The following is a 26,061-nucleotide window of genomic DNA, read 5'->3' on the forward strand; positions in this document are numbered from 1 at the left end:
CACTTTACAGGTGTGTGGATTTCAAATGGAATTACCTATTCTGGCAACCCCATTTGATGTCTACTACCCCCCTGTGTGAGATATTAAGGTCATGTCTTTCCCAAGGGGTGTATGGATTTCAACTGGAATAGCCCAATAGGTTAGTTTCCCAGTCTATTCATCATAGTACCTTGTATATTTACAAACTACAAAATTTACAATAAAACTAAAATATTTGCCTTTTTCATCACAATTAATCTTTCATTTGGTATTCACAATCAACCTCTAGTCTCCTCCACTGCCAGTTGAGTTCGCTAACTGCACACAAACCGTCTACCAATGATAACAAACAAGCCCACGACATCATCAAGCACTACTTGAAACATTGTCTTTCAAATCGCCATAGAAGTGGTGATGTAACAGGATTAATTACCATAGCGAAAGGTGAAAACAATTTTTGAATGTATTGCCCGGCGCTATAAATAGGCTGCACTCATCACCTGCCATGGCTGTGGATGTGTGCAATCATAAATTTGAATACAATACCGCTCTTTTCAAAGACACTTTTTGTACAGGTGCGAGTGAAACGTACATGGACTCCGCATAATGTGAAAATTCCATAGAATTACAATCCAGGTCTTATTTCTTTAATAATTATTACTGATTATAATCAGTGGTGCGATGAAGAGTTACAGCATACAACTAGTGCAGGGCAATACATTCAAAAAAAAGTTTTCACCAATCGCTATGGTAATTAATCCTGTTACATCACTACTTCTATGGCAAATACCTTATTTGGCTAGCTACACATATTCATGAATTGTGACCACTGTCACATGGAGTGATTATATACCACAGAGCCTTCCATATTTTGTAGTTTGCTGTAAAGACGGATCTTACTCGTGGTATATCTAGTCAGGGACAGCTTCATACTTTAATATTGCCAGACAGTTTGTGTGAGAAGCCAAGCGGATGTGGAGAAGGCTACAACTTCTTAGTGGGCTATTCCAGTTGAAATCCATACTCCCCCTATGGATGACATGCGACTTATCTTCCACACAGAGAGTCTCCCATAGGGGTTGTATAGATTTCAACTGGAAGAGCCTATTAATTATACAAAACATGTGTATCAATTATTGTTATCAGCGAGATGTTCACTAAGTACTACAATGCCGGTTGGTACAGGTCCGGCAGTGTCAGTCACCGTGTCCCTACAGGTGCTCCCGGCACCGTGTACCTACAGACGCTCCCGTTGACAATAACCTATCATCTGCCATGGATTTCTGAGGTGTTGCCATTGCCAATAACCTATCATCGGCCATTGACTTGTGAGGTGTGGTAGTTAATTTAAGAGGTATGTTTCCAGCTGCTTCCGCCGCCCGCTTGAGAGAGTGCGTTGGCGCCGATTTACTCGAGCTATTTACAGTTATCGTTGCGATTCCGTTTGTGTTGGCACTTTGTATGCTTGTAGTAGTGTTACTATTAGCGACGCTCACGGCGTACGCCATGTTATTAACAGCTTGAACGATTGCTGAATTCAATGAAACTGTCGCCGGTGAGCTAGCTGCTATTCCGTTGTTGTCGCCACCTTTGACAGGCGTTGCTGTGTAAATCATCTGATTACCGCCGGTCGACACCACTCCTGGGCTAGCGGTCACCACACTTGGTGTAGTCACCACGGTGGCCAAATTAAGCGCCCCCGAATTGGAAGTGGGTGACTGCGTGGCTAAGTTTAATACCCCTGAATTGACTGGTGATTGCGTGGCTAAGTTTAATACCCCTGAATGTGTGTTGACTGCTGGCGACTGGAATGCAGCGGGCAAAGTGGGTGATAAACCAGGACTCAATAGGGACCCGTGGTAAGAGCCGTAATTGAACGACGGCGGATTGATTCTCTTCTCTTTCTGCCGTCTATTACAGAACCAAACCCGTACGACTTCTTTTTCCATTCCCATTTGCTCTGCAAGAAGTGAGATTTCTTCTGAAGTAGGTTTACTATTAGCCAAGAACGCCTTCTCCATAGCTATTCTCACGTTGGTCTCAATACTGGTACGTTTCTTCCGCCGCCTCGATAAACCATCTGGACTCATAGCTGGTCCTAGGATGATGGGATTGGTTACCGTGATGTCCGCATCATCCAGCCATCTTTGTAACAACGGTTTCAACTTGCACATGTTCTTAAAACTGAGATTAAGGGCTTCAAACCGGGATATCGTTGTTTGGCTAAAGTCATTACCATAAAGCTTACCCATAGCTAGACCAACATCACCCTGTAATTAAACAACAACAAAAAACATCTAAATTAGTGCACATTCATTCACACTTACAATTATTTTATGGGAGCAGGCCACAATTATGGTGATGAAAATGTACAGTTCTGATCATTTTCAATTTCTAAAGAAAATTTGGTTGGCACACATGTAATAAGGGTTAAGACGAAGTAAAGTTACAAACAGGGCCACGATATAGATGGCAAAAACTGACTCCTGTCTGTGTGTGATTTTTATTATCATATTGACCATTTTAGCTTCAAAAGTGCCCATTTGTGCACACTTCGTACAAATTTGTTCCACTTTGAACCATTATTGTTTTGATGGATCCAAGTGTGTGAAAATATTGGATCCAAAACATAATAAGGATAAAATTGGATGCTTTACGCCCAATATTTATTGGTCTCGCTATAAGTTGTAAAATATTGGACTCGACTACGTCTCGTCCAATATTTTAAAACTCATAGCTCGACCAATAAATATGGGCTCAACCGATCCAATTTTATATCAAATTAAATCATTTTAGCTTCAATATGGGAAAATCTTTCCCACAATTTGCGTGCATATATACCATCCGAAGAGCCATGGGACAAATATGTTGCTGTGCCCGGGGGCCAGCAAAAGCTAAATCTGGTCCAACTGCAAATGTTAGTGAAAATGGAGCCCCAGACCTGCTAGTATAACATCATTAGTTACCTGTGTGAAGCCTAGTTTTATTCTCCTCTGCTTAAAGCTTCTTGCAAACTGCTCCAACTCCTCTAGATCCGTTGGCTCCTCCGTAGGCTGAATCGGTATCTTATGTGTCTGTTGTAGATGCAGCTGTTGTTGGGCTGTGATGATGCTAGGACTTGCTGCCACCAGGGTGGGCGCGGTCACCTGTTGTGTTGGGGTTGTAGTGGTAGTTGATGTCTGAGTGGTGGTAGCACTAGCAGCAGCAACTGCCTGAGAGAGAAGCTGCTGTCCTGCTGCTGTATTGATGATAGCTTGTTGTAAGGGAAGGCTCTGTGAATAGAAATGGATGTTTTATTAGGCCTAAAAAAATTGGCCATTGACAAACAATGGGGACTTAAAGGTTGTTCCGTATTGTGTTTTGTACCTCACATTGAGGCCTGTACCAAAATGGGTTAGAAAGTTTTGAGGTAAATTACACTAGCCGTTTGATATTAGAAGTAAAAAATGTGTTTTGCAACAGCCCATAGAACGGTATACCACAATTGGGGATGAGGCTGTCACTCTTTCATAACAACATCTAATCGGAATATATTTTAGGCCTAAAATTTCACCAGGATTATGAAAAAAATAATGAGCTTGCTTCCGATGCCAAAATCTCAATTTTGATAGGAAAAAGTGGGTGAACGATGCTGTCGATCAAGTCACCCATCTATAAAAAAAAAAGTGAGTAGTTACAGTATGGGGTAGATGTATATTGTATTTAAATGATTAATTTTGATAAGAAGAAAAGAAAGGTGTTTAACTTTGCCATTAGATGATTGATATGCCGTTATTTGACCAGGTACTTGTGACTTTCAAAAGAGATTTTAAACACCTTACTTTGCATAATTCAATACATTAAGAGATTTGCTTTGCTCTTTTAAATCAAGGTAAAAATCAATTAATATTCAATTATGCATTAATGCAGGACCACGCTATTAAGCCTCATTTGCATATTGTCTCAAGAGTGGTCAACAACCACTTATTTCAAATAAATGGCGATATTAATTGATTTTTGAAAGGCAGTGTTTGAAAATAGAGTGCGAAAGGAAGACCATTTCATTCCTAATACATTTGGGTGTATTCACAATACATTTGGGTATATTCCTAATACATATGGGTGTATTCTTAATACTTTTGGGTGTATTCCTACTACATTTGGGTGTATTCCTACTACATTTGGGTGTATTCCTAATACATTTGGGTATATTCCTAATACATTTGGATGTATTCCTAATACATTTGGGTGTATTCCTAATACATTTGGGTGTATTCCTAATACATTTGGGTGTATTCTAATACATTTGGATGTATTCCTAATACATTTGGTGCGTTCCTACTACATTTGGGTGTATTCTAATACATTTGGGTATATTCCTAATACATTTGGGTGTGTTCTTAATACTTTCGGATGTATTCCTAATACATTTGGGTGTGTTCTTAATACATTTGGGTGTGTTCTTAATACTTTCGGATGTATTCCTAATACATTTGGGTGTGTTCTTAATACATTTGGGTGTGTTCTTAATACTTTCGGATGTATTCCTAATACATTTGGATGTATTCCTAATACATTTGGGTGTGTTCTTAATACATTTGGGTGTATTCCTAATACATTTGAATGTATTCCTAATACATTTGGGTGTGTTCTTAATACTTTTGGGTGTATTCCTAATACATTTGGGTGTATTCCTAATACGTACATTTGGGTGTATTCCTCATACATTTGGGTGTATTCCTAATACATTTGGGTGTATTCCTAATACATCTGGATGTATATAAGGGCTATTCCATTTGAAATCCATACACCCCCTGAATTGAATATCACAGAATTCTCTATACAACACCGCGCTGCACAATGGAATTTCTATAAGTAAATGTTGCTACAATATATATAAATTGCGCTGATTTAATGCACCGGCTAGGGAAGTCTTTGTACCTTCTGTTACGGAAAGAAGCAAGAGGTATATACTACCATTAACTAACAGACAGTTTAACATTATGCAAAAACTTAATGTTAATATTGTGCAGCTAGGGTAGTAGCTTATACTATAGTCAATACACAATTGTGAAGGTGTGTGAGCAACTAGTTTTGTACAATAGGTAACTTTTCCAATCATGTGCTAGGGTTTTATTACCGTACTGACGCGAGTATAGTCCCACCTTCGAGTATAGTCCCACCCCTAAAGTTTCAAAAATTTCAGAATTAAAAAAAAAAAAATAAAAAAAATTTAAATTTTTTTTGTTATTTATTTTTTCGAGCTTTGGAGTGTCCCAGGACCTAGACCTAAATGCTAGGATCATTCATGGTTGACCTAAAAAATAAAATAAAAATTTCAAGATATTTTGTATTTTTAATATGAAAATTGATACTTTGTATTCCTGTCAGACTCTATTAATGATTTCAAAATGCATTCAAATTCAATGCATTTTGAAATCATTAATAGACAATGACATGAATACAAATTATCAATTTTCATATTAAAAATACAAAACATCTTGAATTTTTTTTTTTTTTTATTTTTTTTTTTTTTTTTTTTTTTTATATTTTTACTATTTATAAAAATAAAAAACTTTAAAAAAAACTTCTTTTTTTTTTTAAATTCGAGTATAGTCCCACCCCCCAATTTTGAAAAATGTTCACCCAAAAACGGGGTGGGACTATACTCGCGTCAGTACGGTACTATTATCATGGATGGACCTAGTATGTGCCTAGTAGTGTTCTTAATAAAGCTATTTACAAACTAAATTAGTGCCACCCGCACCAAGCATTTCCAAGTTTGTGTGTGCTGAATGTATACGTATCCACCTCAATATTTGTGGAGTGATGAAGTTTACATGTTAATAATGCAATAAATGTCAAGTCCTCCAACCCCAAGGAAAGTTGATAAATCCCACACATGATCCGAAAATGGGCTATTCCAGTTGAAATCCATACACCCACCTATGGAAGACATGATCTTAATTTCCCACACAGGGAGTGTAGATTTCAAATGGAGTCACCCATTCAGGTAACCCCATTTGAAATTCACACTATTGTCTTCCTGTATGGAAGATTAAGGTGAAGTATCATCTGTAATCAGGGGTGTATGGATTTCAAATGAAATATTCCTTCTCTTTCAATTAACTCTCTTTCAAAAAGGAATAAACAATTTAACCTGTAATTAATTGCACCAAACATTCGCAATTTAACTTGCATACACAAAAATAAAGACCTGATGCATTTCATGCAAAAAAACAACAACTTATCTTGGTCTTGTTTTAACGGCAACACTTTGAAATGCTTGGTGTGGGAACATGCAAAGTTAATCTATTAAATAGGTGCCCGCAAGCGAGCCAGCCAGAGCACCTACTAACAAAGTGCTTATCGTCGTTGGGCAGGAAAAACCTCCTATGTATCATTAGCCCCTGAACATGTTTAAAGCAAAACCTATGTAACCTGTTAGCAGTTTTGTTTTAAACATGTTCAGGAGCCAAAAGCGCATAGGAGGTTTTTCCTGCCCAGCGACGAAATTCGAGGGATTAGTGCAAGAATGTCCTTTATGCAATAGCTGCCCTATAGAAAATTTGACAATTTCTGTATTTAATAGTGTACACACGCCACCTGGCAGCTATTGCAGACAGGCCTTTTTTGCACTATAACCCTCAAATTGTTTGCGTACATTTTGAGGCACTTGCTGAAACATGCTGGTCGGATTCTGTTGGGTAGCTGCTGTTGGCTGTTGCTGTAAGAAAAGCTGCTGTTGCATGTTGGGAGCCACCTGCTGTACATCAAATTAGGAGCAATAACACATCACAGTTATGGGTTACAAGCAAAATTATAGAACGGTATACCACAATGCATAGCAAATCAGTGACAGGATTACTTGGTCAAGACATTAATTAATATAAACTGATATAATTTAGGCATGCAAGTACCGTATTGGTCCGAGTATAGTCCCACCCGTTTTTTATGTGAAAATTTTTCACAATTGGGGGTGGGATTATACTCAATTTCAAAAAAAAAAATTTTAGGTCCAGGAACACTCCAAAACCGAAAAAAATAAACTTAAAATTTTTTTTTTTTTTTTTTTTTTTTTACAATTTCTGAAATTTTTCGAAAAATGGGGGGTGGGATTATACTCGAACGTGGGACTATACTCGGACGAATACGGTATATGTATTCAATGTATCATACTTGTTCCATGAACTGCTCAGGGTGCTCAACAAAGTCATTTTGGTTGAGCATTTATATTTTATATTGATAAATGTTTACATTTTATCACTGCATTATGTAAAAATGTCCTAAAATATAGATTTTATGTGTAGATGGTTCCATGTTTGACACATGTCCGTGTCGTTTGGATCCTGCACACAATGATGGAAGATCACTGTGTAGTTGGATCATGCATAATGATGGAGGATCATGGGTAGTAAAGGCGCTGGGTGGGCACTCACAGGGTCATGGGTAGTAAAGGCGCTGGGTGGGCACTCACAGGGTCATGGGTAGTAAAGGCGCTGGGTGGGCACTCACAGGGTCATGGGTAGTAAAGGCGCTGGTGGGCACTCACAGGGTCATGGGTAGTAAAGGCGCTGGGTGGGCACTCACAGGGTCATGGGTAGTAAAGGCGCTGGGTGGGCACTCACAGGGTCATGGGTAGTAAAGGCGCTGGGTGGGCACTCACAGGGTCATGGGTAGTAAAGGCGCTGGGTGGGCACTCACAGGGTCATGGGTAGTAAAGGCGCTGGGTGGGCACTCACAGGGTCATGGGTAGTAAAGGCGCTGGGTGGGCACTCACAGGGTCATGGGTAGTAAAGGCGCTGGGTGGGCACTCACAGGGTCATGGGTAGTAAAGGCGCTGGGTGGGCACTCACAGGGTCATGGGTAGTAAAGGCGCTGGGTGGGCACTCACAGGGTCATGGGTAGTAAAGGCGCTGGGTGGGCACTCACAGGGTCATGGGTAGTAAAGGCGCTGGGTGGGCACTCACAGGGTCATGGGTAGTAAAGGCGCTGGGTGGGCACTCACAGGGTCATGGGTAGTAAAGGCGCTGGGTGGGCACTCACAGGGTCATGGGTAGTAAAGGCGCTGGGAGGGCACTCACAGGGTCATGGGTAGTAAAGGCGCTGGGTGGGCACTCACAGGGTCATGGGTAGTAAAGGCGCTGGGTGGGCACTCACAGGGTCATGGGTAGTAAAGGCGCTGGGTGGGCACTCACAGGGTCATGGGTGGTAAATGGAACAAATATGGTATGTATACATAAGTTGGTTGAGTTATTTTGACTAACTTTCAGTTAAGACATGCAACATTTGAATCACTGATACCGCAAATTTGAAAGTCATACATCGGGCTATTCCAGTTGATATCAATACACCCCCTATGGAAGACATGACCTTAACCTCCCACACAAGGGGTGTAGATTTCAAATGGAGTCACCCACTTAGGTAACCCCATTCATAATTCACACCCCCTGTGTGAAAGATTAAGGCAATGGCTTCCATAGTGGTGAATCGTTTTCACCCGTAAGAGCCCATTGGGATAACCGTATGGGTACAAATAAATAACTAGGATTGAGGTTTACAAGAACACTTACAAGCAACCAATCCTAAAACACACAAATTTAAATTTGAACTACTAAAAACATTTAAGGTGTCACATACTGTGCAGATTTATGATTATGTGTTATTAATATTCACAACGAGCATTATCTCGGCCAGTCATTTACATGAAATATGTGTGGAAACATAATTGGTATAAATATTGCATATCTTGGATAACTATAAACAACTTTATCATTTTGTCTTTTTGCCATTGTCACCGCCCCCAGTCTAGCATTCAAATGTATGCAGTAACTGGACTAATTCATTTGAAATTCATACACCCCCTATGGAACACATGACGTTATCTCCCACACATGGGGTGTAGATTTCAAATGGGGTTACCCATTCAGGTAACCCCACTGAAATTCACACTCCCTATGTGGGAGATTAAGGTCATGTCTTCCATGAGGTGTATGCATTTCAACTTGAATAGCCCATTTTCTCAAAAAATGTGCAGATCAGGTTGCTGCAACTTGGTGGTTAACATCTCGCATACATGTCCCATATAGGCTTCCATAGTCATGATATCACAACAGTGGGGGTGATCCATGGACTAGTATAAATCAATACACTTGACCATGTTACATGGGAGAGAGTCATATGAATGATACAGCATGGTTAAGTAAATATGTATTGTCCAAGTTACGCTTTGGAGCAGTGCAGAGGTTTTAGTATCTCCTGCCTGGGTGTATACTATGGCAAATATATACAGCATCACTCAGGGTATACGATATTGAAAGCTAAGCATGATATATGGTCTATTACTATTTCTGGATTGGCAAGGAGTTTAAATGAGGAGAATGCATTATTTATGTCCCAAGTAACTATTTGACTGCATCAGAGATGCCAACATTAACATCCAGAAAATAGGGAGGATTCAAACACAAAATAGGGAGGTTGCCAAACTTGGGTGTCAAAATGGACAAAAATGTTTCCAAATATAGGGAGCCTCCCCTCTAAAATAGGGAGGGTTGGCATCTCTGCTGCATAAGCCACACACATGCAGAGTAAGGAACTTGAAGGGTGTGCTTATTGTAAACTGTGTTAGGAAGTCAAACTGAGCTTTTCATGAAAAACAAGGATATTCCAATTGAAATCCATATACACCCCCTATGGAAGACACCTTAATCTCTCACACAGGAAGTGTAGATTTCAAATGGAGTCACCCACTCAGGTAACCCCATTTGAAATTCACACTCCCTGTGTGGAACATTAAGGACATATCATGTCTTCCATAGGGGGTGTACGGATTTTCTTTACCTGCCTCCCAATCAGCCAATAAGATGCAAAGAAGGGTGTTATAATATGAGTAACCATACTTTTTTTTACCTTGATGTGGCAGTGACGTCAACACGTTGCGGCAGCTGCTTTGAGCACGCATCAATGCAGTGTCTTTATGCGCATGTGTGTATACACCAGTACTTCGAGCAAACACTGGCGATTTAAAGCTTCATCACAAGTAATGACGTCACTGCCACATGGTGAAAAATGGTATAGTATACTTCCACTAGTGAGTAGACAAGCATGCAGTCAAACATGCATGCATACTGCACACACCCAACCTTTATGTACGCAACAACAATGCACTAAAGATATGCATTCAAACATCCAACACACACATTAATGTCATTATGCATGCACATTGTACAGTACTGTTTTTGAACAGGTTTATTTTTCAAAGTCCTTTGAATTTACCAAAATGTTACCCCAAGCTCCCCCTTTGCTATGATAATCCTGTATTAAGTTCACTGCAGGCATACTTATGGCGAAAGCTTTCCGCAACATGACTGTATTTCCAGTTTTCGCCAACTTTTCAGAAAATAATTGGCTTTCCTGCAGTGACAACGAAGACTCCTATCCATTTCTAACACAGACACAGACCTACATTATTTAAAAGTACTAAATTTACTCAAAAAGGCCAAACTGAAAATAACACTGAGTATTCTATAAAATTAAGAAATGCTGATTCTTATTCAATTTCAACCAATCTTGGCAACCAATCTGAGCGTAAACTATTTTGGCTCCCATATTTGACAATCCAATAAGTTAAGATTCCCCAGTGCATACAAATGGGGCAATAAGCAGTCCACCTTAGCTGCTAAATATAAGTTACAGCAAACACTTACTTGGCCTGCTTGTAGAAAAACATACTGCTGCTGTAAGTTGCCTGCTGTCTGCTGCTGTATAAGCTGCTGTAACTGTGCCTGATCTGTAGCTGCAATCTGCTGTAGCTGACCACTTGGAGCAGCTGCTAGGAATTGCTGACCACCTGCTGTGATCTGAAGATGGGATGAGATAATTGGACAAACGTAAGTACAGGCTGCGAGTTATACATTTAAATGATTTTTTTTATGTCAAGAAAAATCAAGGCATTAACAGCTGTTATCATTATGATAAAGCTGATGGGTTGGCGCCTAGATAGCTGATAACCTTCTTTTTGAAGCTGGTCTGTTTCACAATAGAGGCCGTCAGCCTTCTCCACGGGATCCGCCATCTTGTGGGTACTGCCGTTCTGCATGTCACACGTTTGACATTACGCCCCCGATTAAGCGGCACCTCTTCAGTCAAGCGTTAACGCGGTGATCTTAGCAACAAGGCACTTTCATACCCACAAGATGGCAGTGTTCGACGTCATACCCACAAGATGGCAGCGTTGATGTCACAATGACTACCTCTATTTCATCACAATGACTATTTTCATCAAATCTTCGTTTTGGCCAAAAAATGTTGAGAGTATACTTTTGGTCACCATGGATAACACTCCAATATGGTTACGTTCCCATACTCTACATGTAGGGCATAGAGCGATTGAGTCCGGGCTTTCCTGGTCTTTGGTTTAGTTAATTTCAGTTTTTACCAAAACTCTTGAAAGTATAAGTTTTTGATTACCAGAAGTAACACTCCAATAATGTGACTGGGTAGATAGAGTCTAGAGCCTTTGAATTAGTTGAATATTGAAACTTTGGCGTAATCAGAAAGCATCTTTCAAATCTGCCAGTGAAAATTAAGTACTTTTTCTGTTGACTGACGGAATATTAAAAAAAAAAAAAAAAAAAAAAATGCGAGTATATGTAAATATGAATTTTATTAATCAACCTTTCATTCTGACCACCAACAAATGCTATATTTACATAAACTTTTATGTAAATTTGAAGTGATTGTTTTGTCCATTAAAGAAATAAATAAAGAAGTCTTGAGAATAATAAGTCAACAGTGATTGAATAATAATCACTTAATTTTGCCATACGAAAGGCAAATGACTGCATGCTGTCAATAAATGTGAATTTATAAGTGATTATTGTCCACAGAAGATTAAAACTGATACAATAAATCAACTTTTGAGTGAATTTCTAAGTGTTCATTATGTCCGGTGAACTTTGCATAAATCTGACATGGTTGATGCATTATTGAGCAAGTTAACTTATCAAGTGATTCATTGAATTGGAAATCACGCCATTAGTATGCGTATGCAAACAAACTCAAGTGCGCAGAGAATCGCGTACAATTTGTATCATCAACTCTCAGTAAATAATTTAAGCGTAGTGTTTTATAAGATTTGGTCAATAGATATACATTGTTCTTACGGTTAACAGACAAGATTTTTTTTTTGTGCAAATCGCCAGTGAAAGTGAATTGAATTGTTTATAGGTAAAATGAACGCGTATTACTTATTGGGAGAGAAATTAGTTCGGGGCTTGTGCATTAGACGCATCAACATCAGCGCATGTGCATTATTTTGTCTAATTTCTCTCCCACTAAGTAATACAAGTTTATTAATCTATTTCATACACGAGAAGAAAAAAACACATGATTTGTAATTGTTTTTTTACAACAAATTATCACTAAAAATGTTGGAAAACAGAACCAAATATAAATGCATCAACCCACCCGAAAAATGAATCAATCCTACGCGACGCAAATGCGTGCGAAACACTGCACGTAGTACGCGGAGTGCAAAATATACACAATCAATGCATGTTTCGTACTTTTCTAACAGCTTTTCTGATTGGCTGCTTTGATATAGGAGTGTATGAAGGTATTTCAGTTGAAATTCATTATTCCCCCTCCCATACAGGCAGTGGGAAAATCCATATGAAATCCATATATCCCCCTCCCATACAGGCAGTGGGAAAATCCATATGAAATCCATATATCCCCCTCCCATACAGGCAGGCCCGTACGCAGGATTTCATTTGGGGGGGTGCTGATTTTGAAAGAGTGGACCTTTTTCCAAGGGGGGGGGGGCAATTTTGTGAAAAGTGGACCAAATTTGGACCTTTTTGTCCAAAAAAGCGTAAAAACCCCATTTTTTTGCTCGCTACCGCTCGCAAATTATAACATTTTGGGACTTTTTGTACACTTTTCCAGATTTGGGGGGTGCTCAGCACCCCCTGCGTACGGGCCTGCATACAGGCAGTGGGAAAATCCATTTGAAATCCATATATCCCCCTCCCATACAGGCAGTGTGAAAATCCATATGAAATCCATATTGTGTGAGAGGCCACAGACCAAAAACAAGGAAAATCACTAAAAACAGCGTAAAATCAGGGTAAAACGCCAAATATGGGCTGAAAATAAAAGAAAAACACGTAAATTTTGGCAACAAAAAAAGAGGAAATCAGCTGAAAAGAGGAACTCTCACATCCCTGTATAACATTTCCTGATGCAGACGCCCTCAATATTTGTCAACATTCTTCTTTTACATGATTATATTGTACTTTATTAAACTAACATACCCTGCAAAAATGGTATGGTACTGTAGTTTTGTCAAAATCCGAGATTTTGAATAAAACGCAGGAACTGTCATTTTATTATTACGATAGAAATATTAGTGGAACACATACCTGCAAAGCTTGCTTTTGTAATAAACAAATGTTACACTGATAGGCCAAATTCATTTTTATTTAATGATGCAATTTTATCAGTTTCGTCGTCGAGCTACGGTTAAAGGAGGAAATAGGAAAAGTGATCCCGCCCGAGAATCAAACCCAGGACCTCTGGTTTACGAGACCAGCGCCTCAACCACTTGGTCACAGGAGCTTCATGACTTGGCAGCTTCATGATTAGGCAGACTGGGAATTCAACCTATATGCAGTCACTTAACCCAAAAACCGCTGGTCTTGTAAACCAGAGGTCCTGGGTTCAATTCCCAGGCGGGATCACTTTTCCTATTTCCTCCATTAATCATTGCTTGACGGCGAAACTGATAAATTTGCATCATAGTTTGCTTATTCCCGTCGAAAAAAGCCACTGTTTTTCACATTTTTATTTTACCTTTTTCATGGTGCCAACTTTGTCCTGAGTGGGCCAGATCGCACTCAACTTTGTTGAATAATTGAGGATTTAGTTGGATATAATCTGTTGATTTAGATGCTGCTTATTATACCAAGTTCAATTTTGGTTGTAAAGTACCGTGAAGTATCACAGGCTATGAATAACCTTCAAGTGTGAGAGAGAGACCGTATCCAAGTTACAATGAACACACTATAAGTAGCCCGACTACTCAATGTGGCTGGCGTAACCAGCAATGCCTATTGACAAAGCACTTTCTACTATGGCCAATGCAAACACATTAAACACCTAGTTCTTTTCAAACCACTTCAAGAATAATAAAATATGAGTTTTAAACAACTCTTATCTGTGGATGGCTGTGCTAAGGTAATGCCACTCCTTATACATTCATATATGGACAAAATAGACCATCTAAAAGTTGTTTAAATTACCATTTTCTTAACATACAGGCAATTAGCATCGTCAGCTTGCTAATGAATTATAGTCATTGCAAAGCCTGGGCTGTTCTAGTTAAAATCCAAACATCCCATACGGAATAGGTTACCTTAATCTCCCACAGAGGGAGTGTAAATTTCAAATGGGTTTACCTGATTGAGCGACTGCATTTGGTATCTACACTTCTGTGTGAGACATTATGGCCATGTCTTCCATTAGGGTTAGCAACTATTTTAAACTGTTGCAATATAGTTCACAGCATCTTGAAAATGGTAGTGAGCTTTGGCAAAAATTGCATTGATCATTTCATACCGAGTGTGTAGAAGAATTCAAATATCACAGATATACTTTTGTAGGTCCTGTGGTTCTTGAGTTAAGTTGTAAAGCGGGCTGAAACAACTTTTGTAAAACTTACTCAACTCATTAACAACAATAAATCAAGCAAGTTTTCAAAGTATACGGTTTGTAGAATGAACTTTTGCAAAACATCAAAGTGTTATTTTTCAATTTAATATAATGATTTAGATAATGAAACTCAATTTTTTGGTTGCTTCAACCAACAATACCTAGTCCAGGTCATGTCTTCCATTGGGGGTGTATGGATTTCAACTGGAATAGCTCCATTAGTGGCCTTCAAGTCTACATTTTATGGTGGTTTTTTTTAAAATGCTGATTCCATGAATAATCACTTTGAACTTCACTTACTACATTTCTACTCAGATTAATGTTTTGCATAAATCAATTAAGAAAGTAAAATGTTTATTAATTTTGAGTAGTTTTAGTTGACATTGAAGAATACTTGAATCTGGTCATATAATATATTATTGAATTTTAAGTATTCACCATTATTATCATTATTCCTTCATTTTCTCATTCAGTCAAAAACTTAATGATAATAAAATTTGATTTAATATCAATTCATACGTACACTCCTAGATAGTGAGAACCAATCCGAGCAAATTTTATTAAAATATGAGGCGTGCATAAATGTTGTACAATTGCACTGGCACGCACTCCGCGTAGAACGCGCAGTGCTTTCGGACACATTCATTTTTCTTGCGGGTTAAAGATGCTTTCGCAGACCGATATTGAAACTTTGATGAAGACGTTGACATTACATTGGGATATTACACACACCCCTATGGAAGATATGGTCTTATCTCCTACATAGGGGGTGTAGATTTCAAATGGAATCAGGTAACCCCATTTGTAATTCACACCCCCTGTGTGGGAGATTAAGGTCTTGTCTTCCATAGGGTGTATGGATTTCAACTGGAATAGCCCATTTCAACTTCTGGTTGTCGGTTTACATGTTAACCACATTCAGTCAAAAGTTTGAAAATTTGTTGTGGGAGTGTCCAATAAGAAACTATACTTACAGGCCTGGAAAATATAGGGAACTTGGGAACCTGGTTCCTGGGAAATTTTGTGATTTGGAGGGAAATTGTCAAGTTCTAAATAAAGAAATACATGGTGGGAAATGTCCTGTGCACTTTTTCCAGCCGTGCATACTTATTTGACAACTCAAATTTGAACCATGGGACTTCTATATGACTGTTTGATTTGTTCTTCCATTTTTCATACCATTTCACAATCAAAATCCCCACCAATCTTGAAGTTAATTTATATCAACTTTTTGCATGACCATATCATTGATATTATCAAAGAAAAACAATCAACTTATGTGACAAAAATTGTTAAAAGATAAGAGAAGTAAATGTCAAAAACAATCATGGATTGTGTATGTCAATTTTTTTGATAAAAATACTGTTTTAATAATTACGAAATAAAGGAATATTACCAAGGCATGAACCCCCTATATCCCTCCGAACATCAAAATAGTCGGCCTATTATCGTGAGAATATTCCAATCAGCGTATATTGATCGCGGTATTGAACACTTTATTGTGACATTAATATCATTGTTTATACATTTTAAGCATTATTCATGACACAGATTTACAAATTTTACAACACGGATTACAACACGGAAAATGGATTTTAGAAAACGGTAAACTTCGGATAAAATGAGTACTAAATAAGTATATAAATTATAATATTATGAATGTGCATATAAAATCTATGACATAGAATAACCACATCAACAACCTGTGAAGGTAACAGTACGGTTATAAAGTGTAAAGGAAAATTAGTGCAGTGCTCAAGCTAGAATTCTAAGTCATCGTGCAAACACACATTGAATACCACACATAAACAATTAAAGCGGATCAGAGTCGAGCATGACCTAGCGGTGTTTGTACTTAAATATTGAGAGATAAAAAGCCGACACACAAGACGAATGGTATGGGTTAAAGAAGAGTCAAATTTTTTACTTAAAGGGTGTAATTTCCACCCCATGTGCATGATTTTTCTTGGGAGGATGGAAACACCAAAAACTTTCAGTTTAATATATTATTGGCCTGAACTCCAGAACTGCAAGACCTATGGAAATATGATGCGATCATTGGCTTTCTTGGTTCATTTCCTATGAGTACACTAAAATGTTTCAGTTTTAATGACTTAAACTGGAAAAATAGGACTCCTATCATTCCACTTAAGGCACAAAAAACAATTAGTATACACCGCTTGACAAGTGATGTCATTGCCTGGCAGTATGCGCACAAATTATGGCAATTTCCATTGTTCTTTGCCCTGCAGTGTGCATACAAATCATAGTTTGCTCAAGGCATGTGCATGTTAAATCGCCCACCACATTGCATGTAGTACAAGAGAGCCATTGAACAGTGTAGCGGTTCGTTCAAGCATATTGATAGACCAGTCCCTCATCGTTGTTGATAAACAATGATGTCAAGTGGTCTATAGACAGTATATTGTTAGGGATATGTGTGTTAGAACAAAGCTAAGGTTAAATGATACCATCATAAATTTACTATGGTTAACATTATGTACAGCATGCATGAGAATGGGACAGTGTGAAGTATGGTTGAATTGCACGTGCTTACAAAATGAGCACATTAATGGTCCATTACTAAATAAATAAATGATTTAAATCATTAGTTAAGAAAGTTGTGAGTTCAGGAATGAGTGCTACATAGAGACTTGGCTTTGAAGAAGATGTGAAGAAAGTGTGTTATTCCAGTTGAAATCCCTACCCCCTATGGAAGACATGAACTTAAATATCCACACAGGGAGTGTGATTTCAAATGGGATTACTGAATGGATGATTCCATTTGAAATCTTCACCCCCTGTGTAGGAGATTTAAGGTAATGACTTTCAAGGGGTGTATGGATTTCAACTGGAATAGCCCAATGATATAAATGTACCAACCAACCACAAACTCACCATGTTAGCAGCATTATGCTACAATTATATAAATTACACAAATGAAATGAATGCATATATAAATATGAGGGGTACCGGTAATTAAAGTGCAGTACAATAAAAGAACACAAGCAGTAGCGACAGCATGGAATTTTTCAGGGTGGAGATGGGGGTCCCAATTGAAATTATTGTGGGGGGGGGGGCAAAGAAATGAAAATTGAGCGATTATGGCCAAAATAGTGGATTTTCTGCCCTTTACTTTATCCTGGTCGGAAGGGCAAATTGGGAAAGGGGTGAGGGGAAAATCCCAAGTTTGGGAAGAAAATTCCTTCCATGCTGCCGCTGCTGAACACAAGTTGCAGAAAATATTAAATACAAAGTGACAATACTAGTGACACAAAGCGATATAACACCTGATTCTGCGGCTGGTAATGTTGCAATTGAGCCTGCTGTTGCTGCTGCACCCACATCTTGTTATCCTTGGTAACGACAGCCTGTGTGCCTGCAGCTGCATATGGCTGCTACAGTGAGAATGGGTTGGTGGTGGTGGAAGGATCAATCAAGCGGACGGACAGACGGATTGACAGACGGATTGACAGCAGCATGCCGTATTAGGAGGGAAGCAAGCAAGCAAGCAAGATGCATATGGATGAGTTATCATTGCATTAGATTCAATTGAGTTTGTCTACAGGATTAGCAGTGATTTACCTTATGTCATCAAAATCAGATTTTTGCATTTTTGGAACACGCATCTAGAATGTTCTGCAAGAGATTATACCCAAAGAGTACCGACTCAAAATTGGCAGGTGTGTAGCCCGGGTGTGTAGCACTATATAGGAAATGGTTTGCTGCTCATTGTCAATGTGGACAAATAGTGTACTTCCTGTGTTTTTCGGCAAGAGCACAAAATTGAACGATAACTTGCATCTTTACGCTCGAGTGTTACAAATGATTGCGCACTTGGCGCTTATTGCCTGTTCTTGGCACAACGTGTTACATGCAGAATGCAAACCACCACACATGGCAACATTGTAACTGAATGTGTAAGCAATCGAAGCTTACAGGTTACATAGCAAAATAATCTGGAGCTACATTGCCCACCATGAGTAACACACTAACTTTGTGGAGTCGGTACTCTTTGGTTCTACCCTCCATGAACTAGACAAACATTGCGGAGTCTGTACTCTTAGGTTCTACCCTCCATGAGTGACACACTAACATTGTGGAGTCGGTACTCTTTGGTTCTACCCTCCATGAATGACACACTAACATTGTGGAGTTGGTACTCTTTGGTTCTACCCTCCATGAGAGGCAGCTATAAATCACTCTTGCAAATGCAACTTGAGATGAGCTGTCCTGTAGAGAAGCATTGCTCTCGCTCTTCTCCTCTCTCCCCGGTTTACAACTGGAATAGCCCTGCATACTCAAGGCCAGAGATGAACAGCTATGTATTATGTCCAGAGATACTCACTGGTCAAAAATGCCTTTTTCTTTTCAAATTTCAAATCACAATAAATTGCTAGATTTTAATTATAATCATTTGGGTTATAAAACTTTTGCCAAGGACGTTTAAGGATTCTGAAATAGTTGAAACACAAGATATGCGCATGACAGGTATGTTTAATGATAAGAATGTTATGCGTATGCCTCATAATTCTGCTATTGCACGAGGCACATTCCAATACAAATACCGGAAATACTGCGATAAAAAAAGTACCTCGTATTGGACAAACTACCTCATTTTTAGTTCCCTGTAACAATGAGGAATTATCTTTTGTCTCCCCTTTGTATTAGTTATACAATCACCTTCAAGACCAGTAGCAATTCAAGACCATCTCTTTACATTCCACTTCAAAACGAGTACTATAGAAAAATTATCAAATTCGTGGACATCGTGGAACATACTCTTTATGCGTGGCTGTGCGTAGTAAGCAGTTGTGCAGATAGCCTCGCTAATATGGACGCGTGAGAGTAGCGTTATGCTGCGTGTAGTTAGCATGATTAGTCGCGAGTAACAAGCGTAGTTGAATGTTCCACGATGTCCACGAATTTGATAATTTTTCTATAATACAAGTACTAATATTCAAGATCTTTAGGTCACTATCTGTATGGAGCATTGCTTTGATTATTGATTTGTTAAATACTAGGTGGTATAATACTTAACATTGGGTGGAATAAGCATTCATTTTGTACCATGTTTAGCTACTTTGGGTGGAATACGTACTACTTTTGTACCTTGTTTTGCTTGGGTGGAATAAGTACTCCTTTTTTGTACCTTGTTTTGCTACTTTGGGTGGAATAAGTACTCGCTTTGTACCTTGTTTGCTACTTTGGGTGGAACAAGTATTGTTTTGTACCTTGTTTTGCTACTTTGGGTGGAATAAGTACTCGCTTTGTACCTTGTTTGCTACTTTGGGTGGAATAAGTACTTGTTTTGTTCCTTGTTTTGCTACTTTGGGTGGAATAAGTACTTGTTTTGTTCCTTGTATTGCTACGTTGGGTGGAATAAGTACTTGTTTTGTTCCTTGTATTGCTACGTTGGGTGGAATAAGTACTTGTTTTGTTCCTTGTTTTGCTACTTTGGGTGGAATAAGTACTTGGTTTGTTCCTTGTTTTGCTACTCGTATTGCCAGGATGACAAAGATAATCTTCCATTGTTCAGGGGAGCTTTAAAATGAGGTGGTTTGTCCAATACGAGGTACTTCCGTTTTCACATTGAAAGCATCAGTATTTCCAAAACTTGTTGAAACTTCAATAATAGTCACATCCTTGCATATCTATATGCTCATAAAATTCATCCAGCAGAGTGCAATTTCTACTTTTACTATATTCTACAGCAGGACAAGTGTAAGAAACACAAGCAAAAAAACTATTATCTGTTGCAGATCCAGTGGCACCTCACATATTTCCTTGGACCTATGGATGTATTGCAATAGGTATTAGCATTTGAATGTGTAGTCCTATGCACTCATAATGACAACACATGCTCCTCCGATGAAAATATCCTACCCAGGACAAAATGCATGAGCAGGAATGTAGCTACAGTGGGCGGTGGTGAGCGGCAGAGCTCAGTTTTGGAGCCCACCACTCAGCTGCAACTTTAGCACTGCAGCCCACCACTCAGAGGCCAAAATTGCACAATTTTATTGGATTAGTCGAGAATTTGGTCCATTTTGGCAAAAAATTGCCAAATATGCAAGATTTTCATTAAATGCTGCCCACCACAAAAACTATCCTAGCTAAAACCCTGTGCATGAGGTGTCACTGGAGCTGGAAAATACAACTACTACTAAAATGTGCCGGCCTGAAGGCTAGTATGCAGTTTTTAGTCATAGAGCAACACACAATCATTTACCACACACATCGCATGTCTTGGAAAGCGCCCTCCTTGATCACTCTACTTACCAGCTGTATCTGTTGACCCGTCTGTTGTGTAAGTAACTGTAATTGTTGTGGTGTCAAAGCCTGCGTCAGGACCTGGGGCTGTGGCACGGCTTGTGTCACCGTCTGTAGCTGGGCTTGTTGTTGAGCCTGGGCTTGTAGGGCCTGCATGGCTTGCTGTATTGCGGCAGACTGCTGCAGGGCTTGGGCTGCTTGGGTGGTAGTTGTAGTAGCCTGAAGATGAAGGCAAGAGAAATCGTATGGTTTACAAACACACAATCTGTTTCTGGGCATTGTGAATCAATGAGAGGCATTTCTAGTTTCTCTTTTAACAGATTGACAAATTACACCCAACCCAAGATGAAGTATAGTCAAAACAAAGAAGCATACAACTATCATCTTGTATAGACTGCTGACAGTATTCTTCCAGATAGCTTTAAAACCACCATGCTGAAGCTGGCCCGAGATATTCATAACCTCTGCACTATAGACGCTATGAATTAAATTCAGTCTTCCCCTCCCTATGTCATTACATTATATCCACCAAGTCACAACCACCAGTGATTGAACCCAGGGGCCCATTTCACTAAACTTCTATAACCGTTCGTTAACTTCCGAATTCGAATACCCAATACTAGACTAACTTTACAAAGGGTCCCTGTAGTAAATCCCTATTCTCTGTCGTAGTGCACGTTAGTAACCATTGGTTACTGCTCCAAGCCTGAGCTCATACACCTGTTCCAAATTTTGATATGCCATAGGCTTTGTGTTGTGATCATTTCAATCAGTGGTTTGTAACTAAGAAAGCGTGATCCAGTTGACCTAGTAATGGTCATATTCTAACGTGCACTACGACAGCGAATTACTTCCTAAGGGTACCGTTCATAAGTAAGTTTAGTGAAATGGAACTTACGACTCGATTTCGAGACTTACAAAAATTCGCAAAGTTTAGTGAAATGGACCCTTGTCTTCATAGTACATGGTGTTAGGTAGAATTATCATAAGTCAGTGCAAAATTTGCTACATTAGTGGAACCAAGGTTTTTTTGCACCCTTATACCCTAGGTAACAAGACCTGAGTTGGTTCCATTTTTTTCGAATGTAATCTTGGCCATTTTGAAATTCAAAATGGCCACTATATTTAGCCTTTTAAAGCCATATTTGTCCCGAAAATGCACAAAGTCATATTTTTTTAATGATTATTTATACTTTTGATTGTCAAAATCCACTAAGAACATAATTAGGATCATTTTCTAGAATCCAAGATGGCTGCCAAATCCAAAATGGCCGCCAATTTGTCTAAAATGTTCTGCCAGCTATAAGGACATTGATTTCTTTTCTTTTTTGCTGATTATTTTCACTACTAATGTTTCTGAGAAGCCACTGAGAACTAAAAACTTAATTTGGTCCATTGTCTCCAATCCAAGATGGCCTCTAAATCCAAAATGGCCGCGCTTATTAAAATATAGTATACCGCTTTAGGCAATTATTATCATTGAGAGTAAAATACACGTATCTCATTTCTGTTAGATATGGATAAGAAAATGATTGTAAACATCTTAAAGTAGTGCAACAACATTGTTTAAGGAGAAATAAGGTGCATTTCACCTTTCAAAATGGCCGCCAAAATGTGTTGAAATTGGCTAAGATTAATATGGCACCATTTATGCAATGAAATGCAGAAAATCATGTTTTTAAAAGTTGAAATTTTATTATTGTAATTCAACTTAAGACATTTATGATAGAGCTGACCTTGAGGCATTTAAATGCCTAGTTGTTATCATCCATGTTATCAGTATTTTCAAGTTCCTCAGCACAGCTGTATTGGTACACTCTTCATCTGCTCCACAAGCACATGCTACTGTACAAGTCAGATTGTGTCGTCTGCAGGAACATCTTCTGGAGCATTTGCTTATTCCATATCCGCACCTAACAAGCTCCACAACAGACTCGGGAGCTATTGCAATGTCTGACAGGATAGGTACTGGAATGCAGTGAGCGTAGCTAAGGGGGAGCAAGGGGGGCAGCTGCGAAAGTCTTGCCCCCTCCTCCCCTGTGGGATGGTGACCACCCCCACATTTAAGACGTTTTTGTGTTACATTATATTTTGCCATTTTGCAAATTTATTCACTTTCTGTACCATATTTCACCAGTTTAGCTTCAATATGGCAACATTTTTCGCTAAACTTAGCAGCATTTGTAACATTTAACTGATTTTGTCGCCAAAAGTTTCCCCCTTAAAATTTGTCTTGCCCCCTTTGCCCCCCCCTTCCCTCTGAAAAAGTGCTGGCTACGCTGGAATAAGTTATCTGCATCACTCGACCATCCTAGCTCGAACGGGTCTGGAACATTTGGATTTACCACAAGGTATTGACTACAAACATTATGCTTGCATTTGCGCCCGCAGAATGTGTTGATGCCACACACCTGAAGTTGGAGGGATTTTATCAATCCCCCATGGTTGGCTCTTGAATTGTTTACATCTCAGTTTTTCATCTGTGTTAGCCTGAAGGTCATTTTTTGTGCCCATGACCCTGCACAAAAACCTCTCACAGCCTGAAACAACACTTTGATGTCCTCAGACGGGTATGTATTGGTTTCAGCAAGATTTTCCTTCTGTTGCCACCTGTCCCCAAAAGCATATGGTTGTCTGAAGTCCATGAACCGTGTGTCTTCGAAGAGCAAGGACCATAACATCTGTATCTGGAATCTGGAACAGAATCTGGAACAATCTTCCTTCATCCATTAGGTCATCTCCCACAGTTACTATTTTCAAATGTAGCCTGAAACCCCATCTTTTAACCATTGCTGATGTTGTTTCTTTTGCATGTTTTTTGTTTTCACTTTTCTTGTAGTCTTTAGCAGTAGCGTAAGTTTTTTTGTAAAGTGCAATGATCATTTCTTTGAAATTGCGCTATAAAAAAGCCGTTGTATGTATGTATCTTGGGTCATGATATGGACATTCTTTCCAGCTTTAGAGATCTTTGCTGCATGTAGCATGATTAGAGTGTCTGCTTTCCTCTTGTGTACTAACACCTGTCGATGTTTGAACAATCATTCATGTTGCTTTTCACATGCAGATGTGTTACAGTGACTATATATGAAAGTTGCCGTGTCATCTTTGATAATTATGGAAGAGAAAACTCAATCAAAGATATAATCAGACGTCGCAAGTTAGGAGTCCAATCATCAGTGAGAGCCTACATTGTTGCTGACACAACCCCCATCGATGACTGAAAACTATTTTTGGCTAACAATGAAACTAAGGACACCCTCGCAATCTACCTGGCAAACAAAGTTTTGAAGCTGAAGATTCCAGTAGTCATTGTAACACGCCTGCATGTGAAAAGCAACATGAATCATGTTCAGCCATCGACAGGTTTTAGTACACAAGAGGAAGCAGACACTCTAATCATGCTACATGCAGCAGAGATCTCTGAAGCTGGACAGAATGTCCATATCATGACCCAAGATACAGGTGCTATGGTCCTTGCTCTTCAAGACTAACGGTTCTTGGTCTTCAGACAATCATGCTTATGGGAACAGGTGACAACAGAAGGAAAATCTTGCTGAAACCTATACATAGCCGTCTTGGTACATCAAAAGCAGGATGCGACACATGTGGACATATCAGAGGTATAGGCAAGAAGACTGCCTTCAATGCCTTCACTGAAGCAACACCTGAAGAACTCACAGCACTGAGTCAACTTGGTGAAGCAGAAATGCCCATCTCAAAGTGTTGTTTCAGGCTGTGAGAGGTTTTTGTGCAGGCTCGTGGGCACAAAAAATAACCTACAGGCCAACACAGTTGAAAAACTGAGATGGAAACGCTTCAAGAGCCAACCAGGGGGGATTGATAAAATCCCTCCAACTTCTGGCGCTTGGCATCAACACATTCTGCGGGCGCATATGCAAGCATATATTTGGAGTCAAGACCTTGTGGTAAATCCAAATATTCCAGACCCGTTCAAGCTAGGATGGTCGAGTGATGCAGATAACATTCCAGTACCTATCCTGTCAGACATTGCAATAGCTCCCGAGTCTGTTGTCGAGCTTGTTAGGTGCGGATGTGGAATAAGCAAATGCTCCAGAAGATGTTCCTGCAGACGACACACTCTGACTTGTACAGAAGCATGTGCTTGTGGAGCAGATGTAGAGTGTACCAATACAGCTATGCTGAGGAACTTGAAAATACTGATAACATAGATGATGACAACTAGGCATTAAAATGCCTTTAAGGTCAGCTCTATAATAAACGTCTAAAGTTGAATTACAATATTGAAATTTCAACTTTTAAAACGCGATTTTCTGCATTTCATTGCATAAATGCTGACAAATTAGCTGAAAATCTTAGCCAATTTCAAGATACTTTGGAGGCCATTTTGAAAGGTGAAATAAACCTATATTCTCCTCTAACAATGTTGTTGCACTATTTAAGATGTTTAGAATAATTTTCTTATCCATATCTGACAGAAATGAGATACACGTATTTTACTCTCATTGATAGTAATTGCCTAAAGCGGTATGCCATATTTTAATAAAAGGAGGCCATTTTGGATTTAGAGGCCATCTTGGATTGGAGAAAATGGACCAAATTAAGTTTTTATTTCTCAGTGGATTCTCAGAAACATAAGTAGTGAATAAATCAGCAAAAAAAGAAAGAAATCAATGTCCTTATAGCTGGCAGACCATTTTAGACAAATTGGCGGCCATTTTGGATTTGGCAGCCATCTTGGATTCTAGAAAATGATCCTAATTATGTTCTTAGTGGATTTGACAATCAAAAGTATAAATAATCAGTAAGAAAAAATATGACTTTGTGCACTTTCGGGACAAATATGGCTTAGAAAAGGCTAAATATAGTGGCCATTTTGAATTTCAAAATGGCCATTGAAGACACATTCGAAAAAAATGGAACCAACTCAGGTTTTGTTCGTAGGGGTATTTAGAAGCTAAAAAGCATTGGTTCCACTAATGTAGCAAATTTTGCACTGGGTTACGTAACACCATGTACTATCATGCAGCCCACGGCCCTGCATTTCTTATCGTCTTGATAAGAGTTCGAAGCCCTGTCATCAACAGAGGGCGGTAATCCCACGGTCCCAATGTCTGATGAACCGCGCTAATGAGCTGG

General features: G+C 39.1%; 1 protein-coding gene across 1 annotated transcript in view; it reads right to left on the bottom strand.

The window, feature by feature from the left end:
- Positions 1-1,190: 1,190 nt before the first annotated feature.
- Positions 1,191-26,061, bottom strand: part of LOC140144243 (uncharacterized) — an 89,019-nt gene continuing 64,148 nt past the window's right edge. The window contains exons 8-13 of the mRNA XM_072166060.1: positions 20,953-21,162; positions 17,961-18,068; positions 10,665-10,817; positions 6,623-6,724; positions 2,946-3,251; positions 1,191-2,249 (exon numbers count right to left, since the gene is read on the bottom strand). Of these exons, the coding sequence (XP_072022161.1) occupies positions 1,191-2,249; positions 2,946-3,251; positions 6,623-6,724; positions 10,665-10,817; positions 17,961-18,068; positions 20,953-21,162 (1,938 nt within the window). The remainder of the gene's footprint in view (positions 2,250-2,945; positions 3,252-6,622; positions 6,725-10,664; positions 10,818-17,960; positions 18,069-20,952; positions 21,163-26,061) is intronic.

Source organism: Amphiura filiformis, unplaced genomic scaffold, assembly GCF_039555335.1.
Source record: "Amphiura filiformis unplaced genomic scaffold, Afil_fr2py scaffold_46, whole genome shotgun sequence".
NCBI classification, from domain to species: Eukaryota; Metazoa; Echinodermata; class Ophiuroidea; order Amphilepidida; family Amphiuridae; genus Amphiura; species Amphiura filiformis.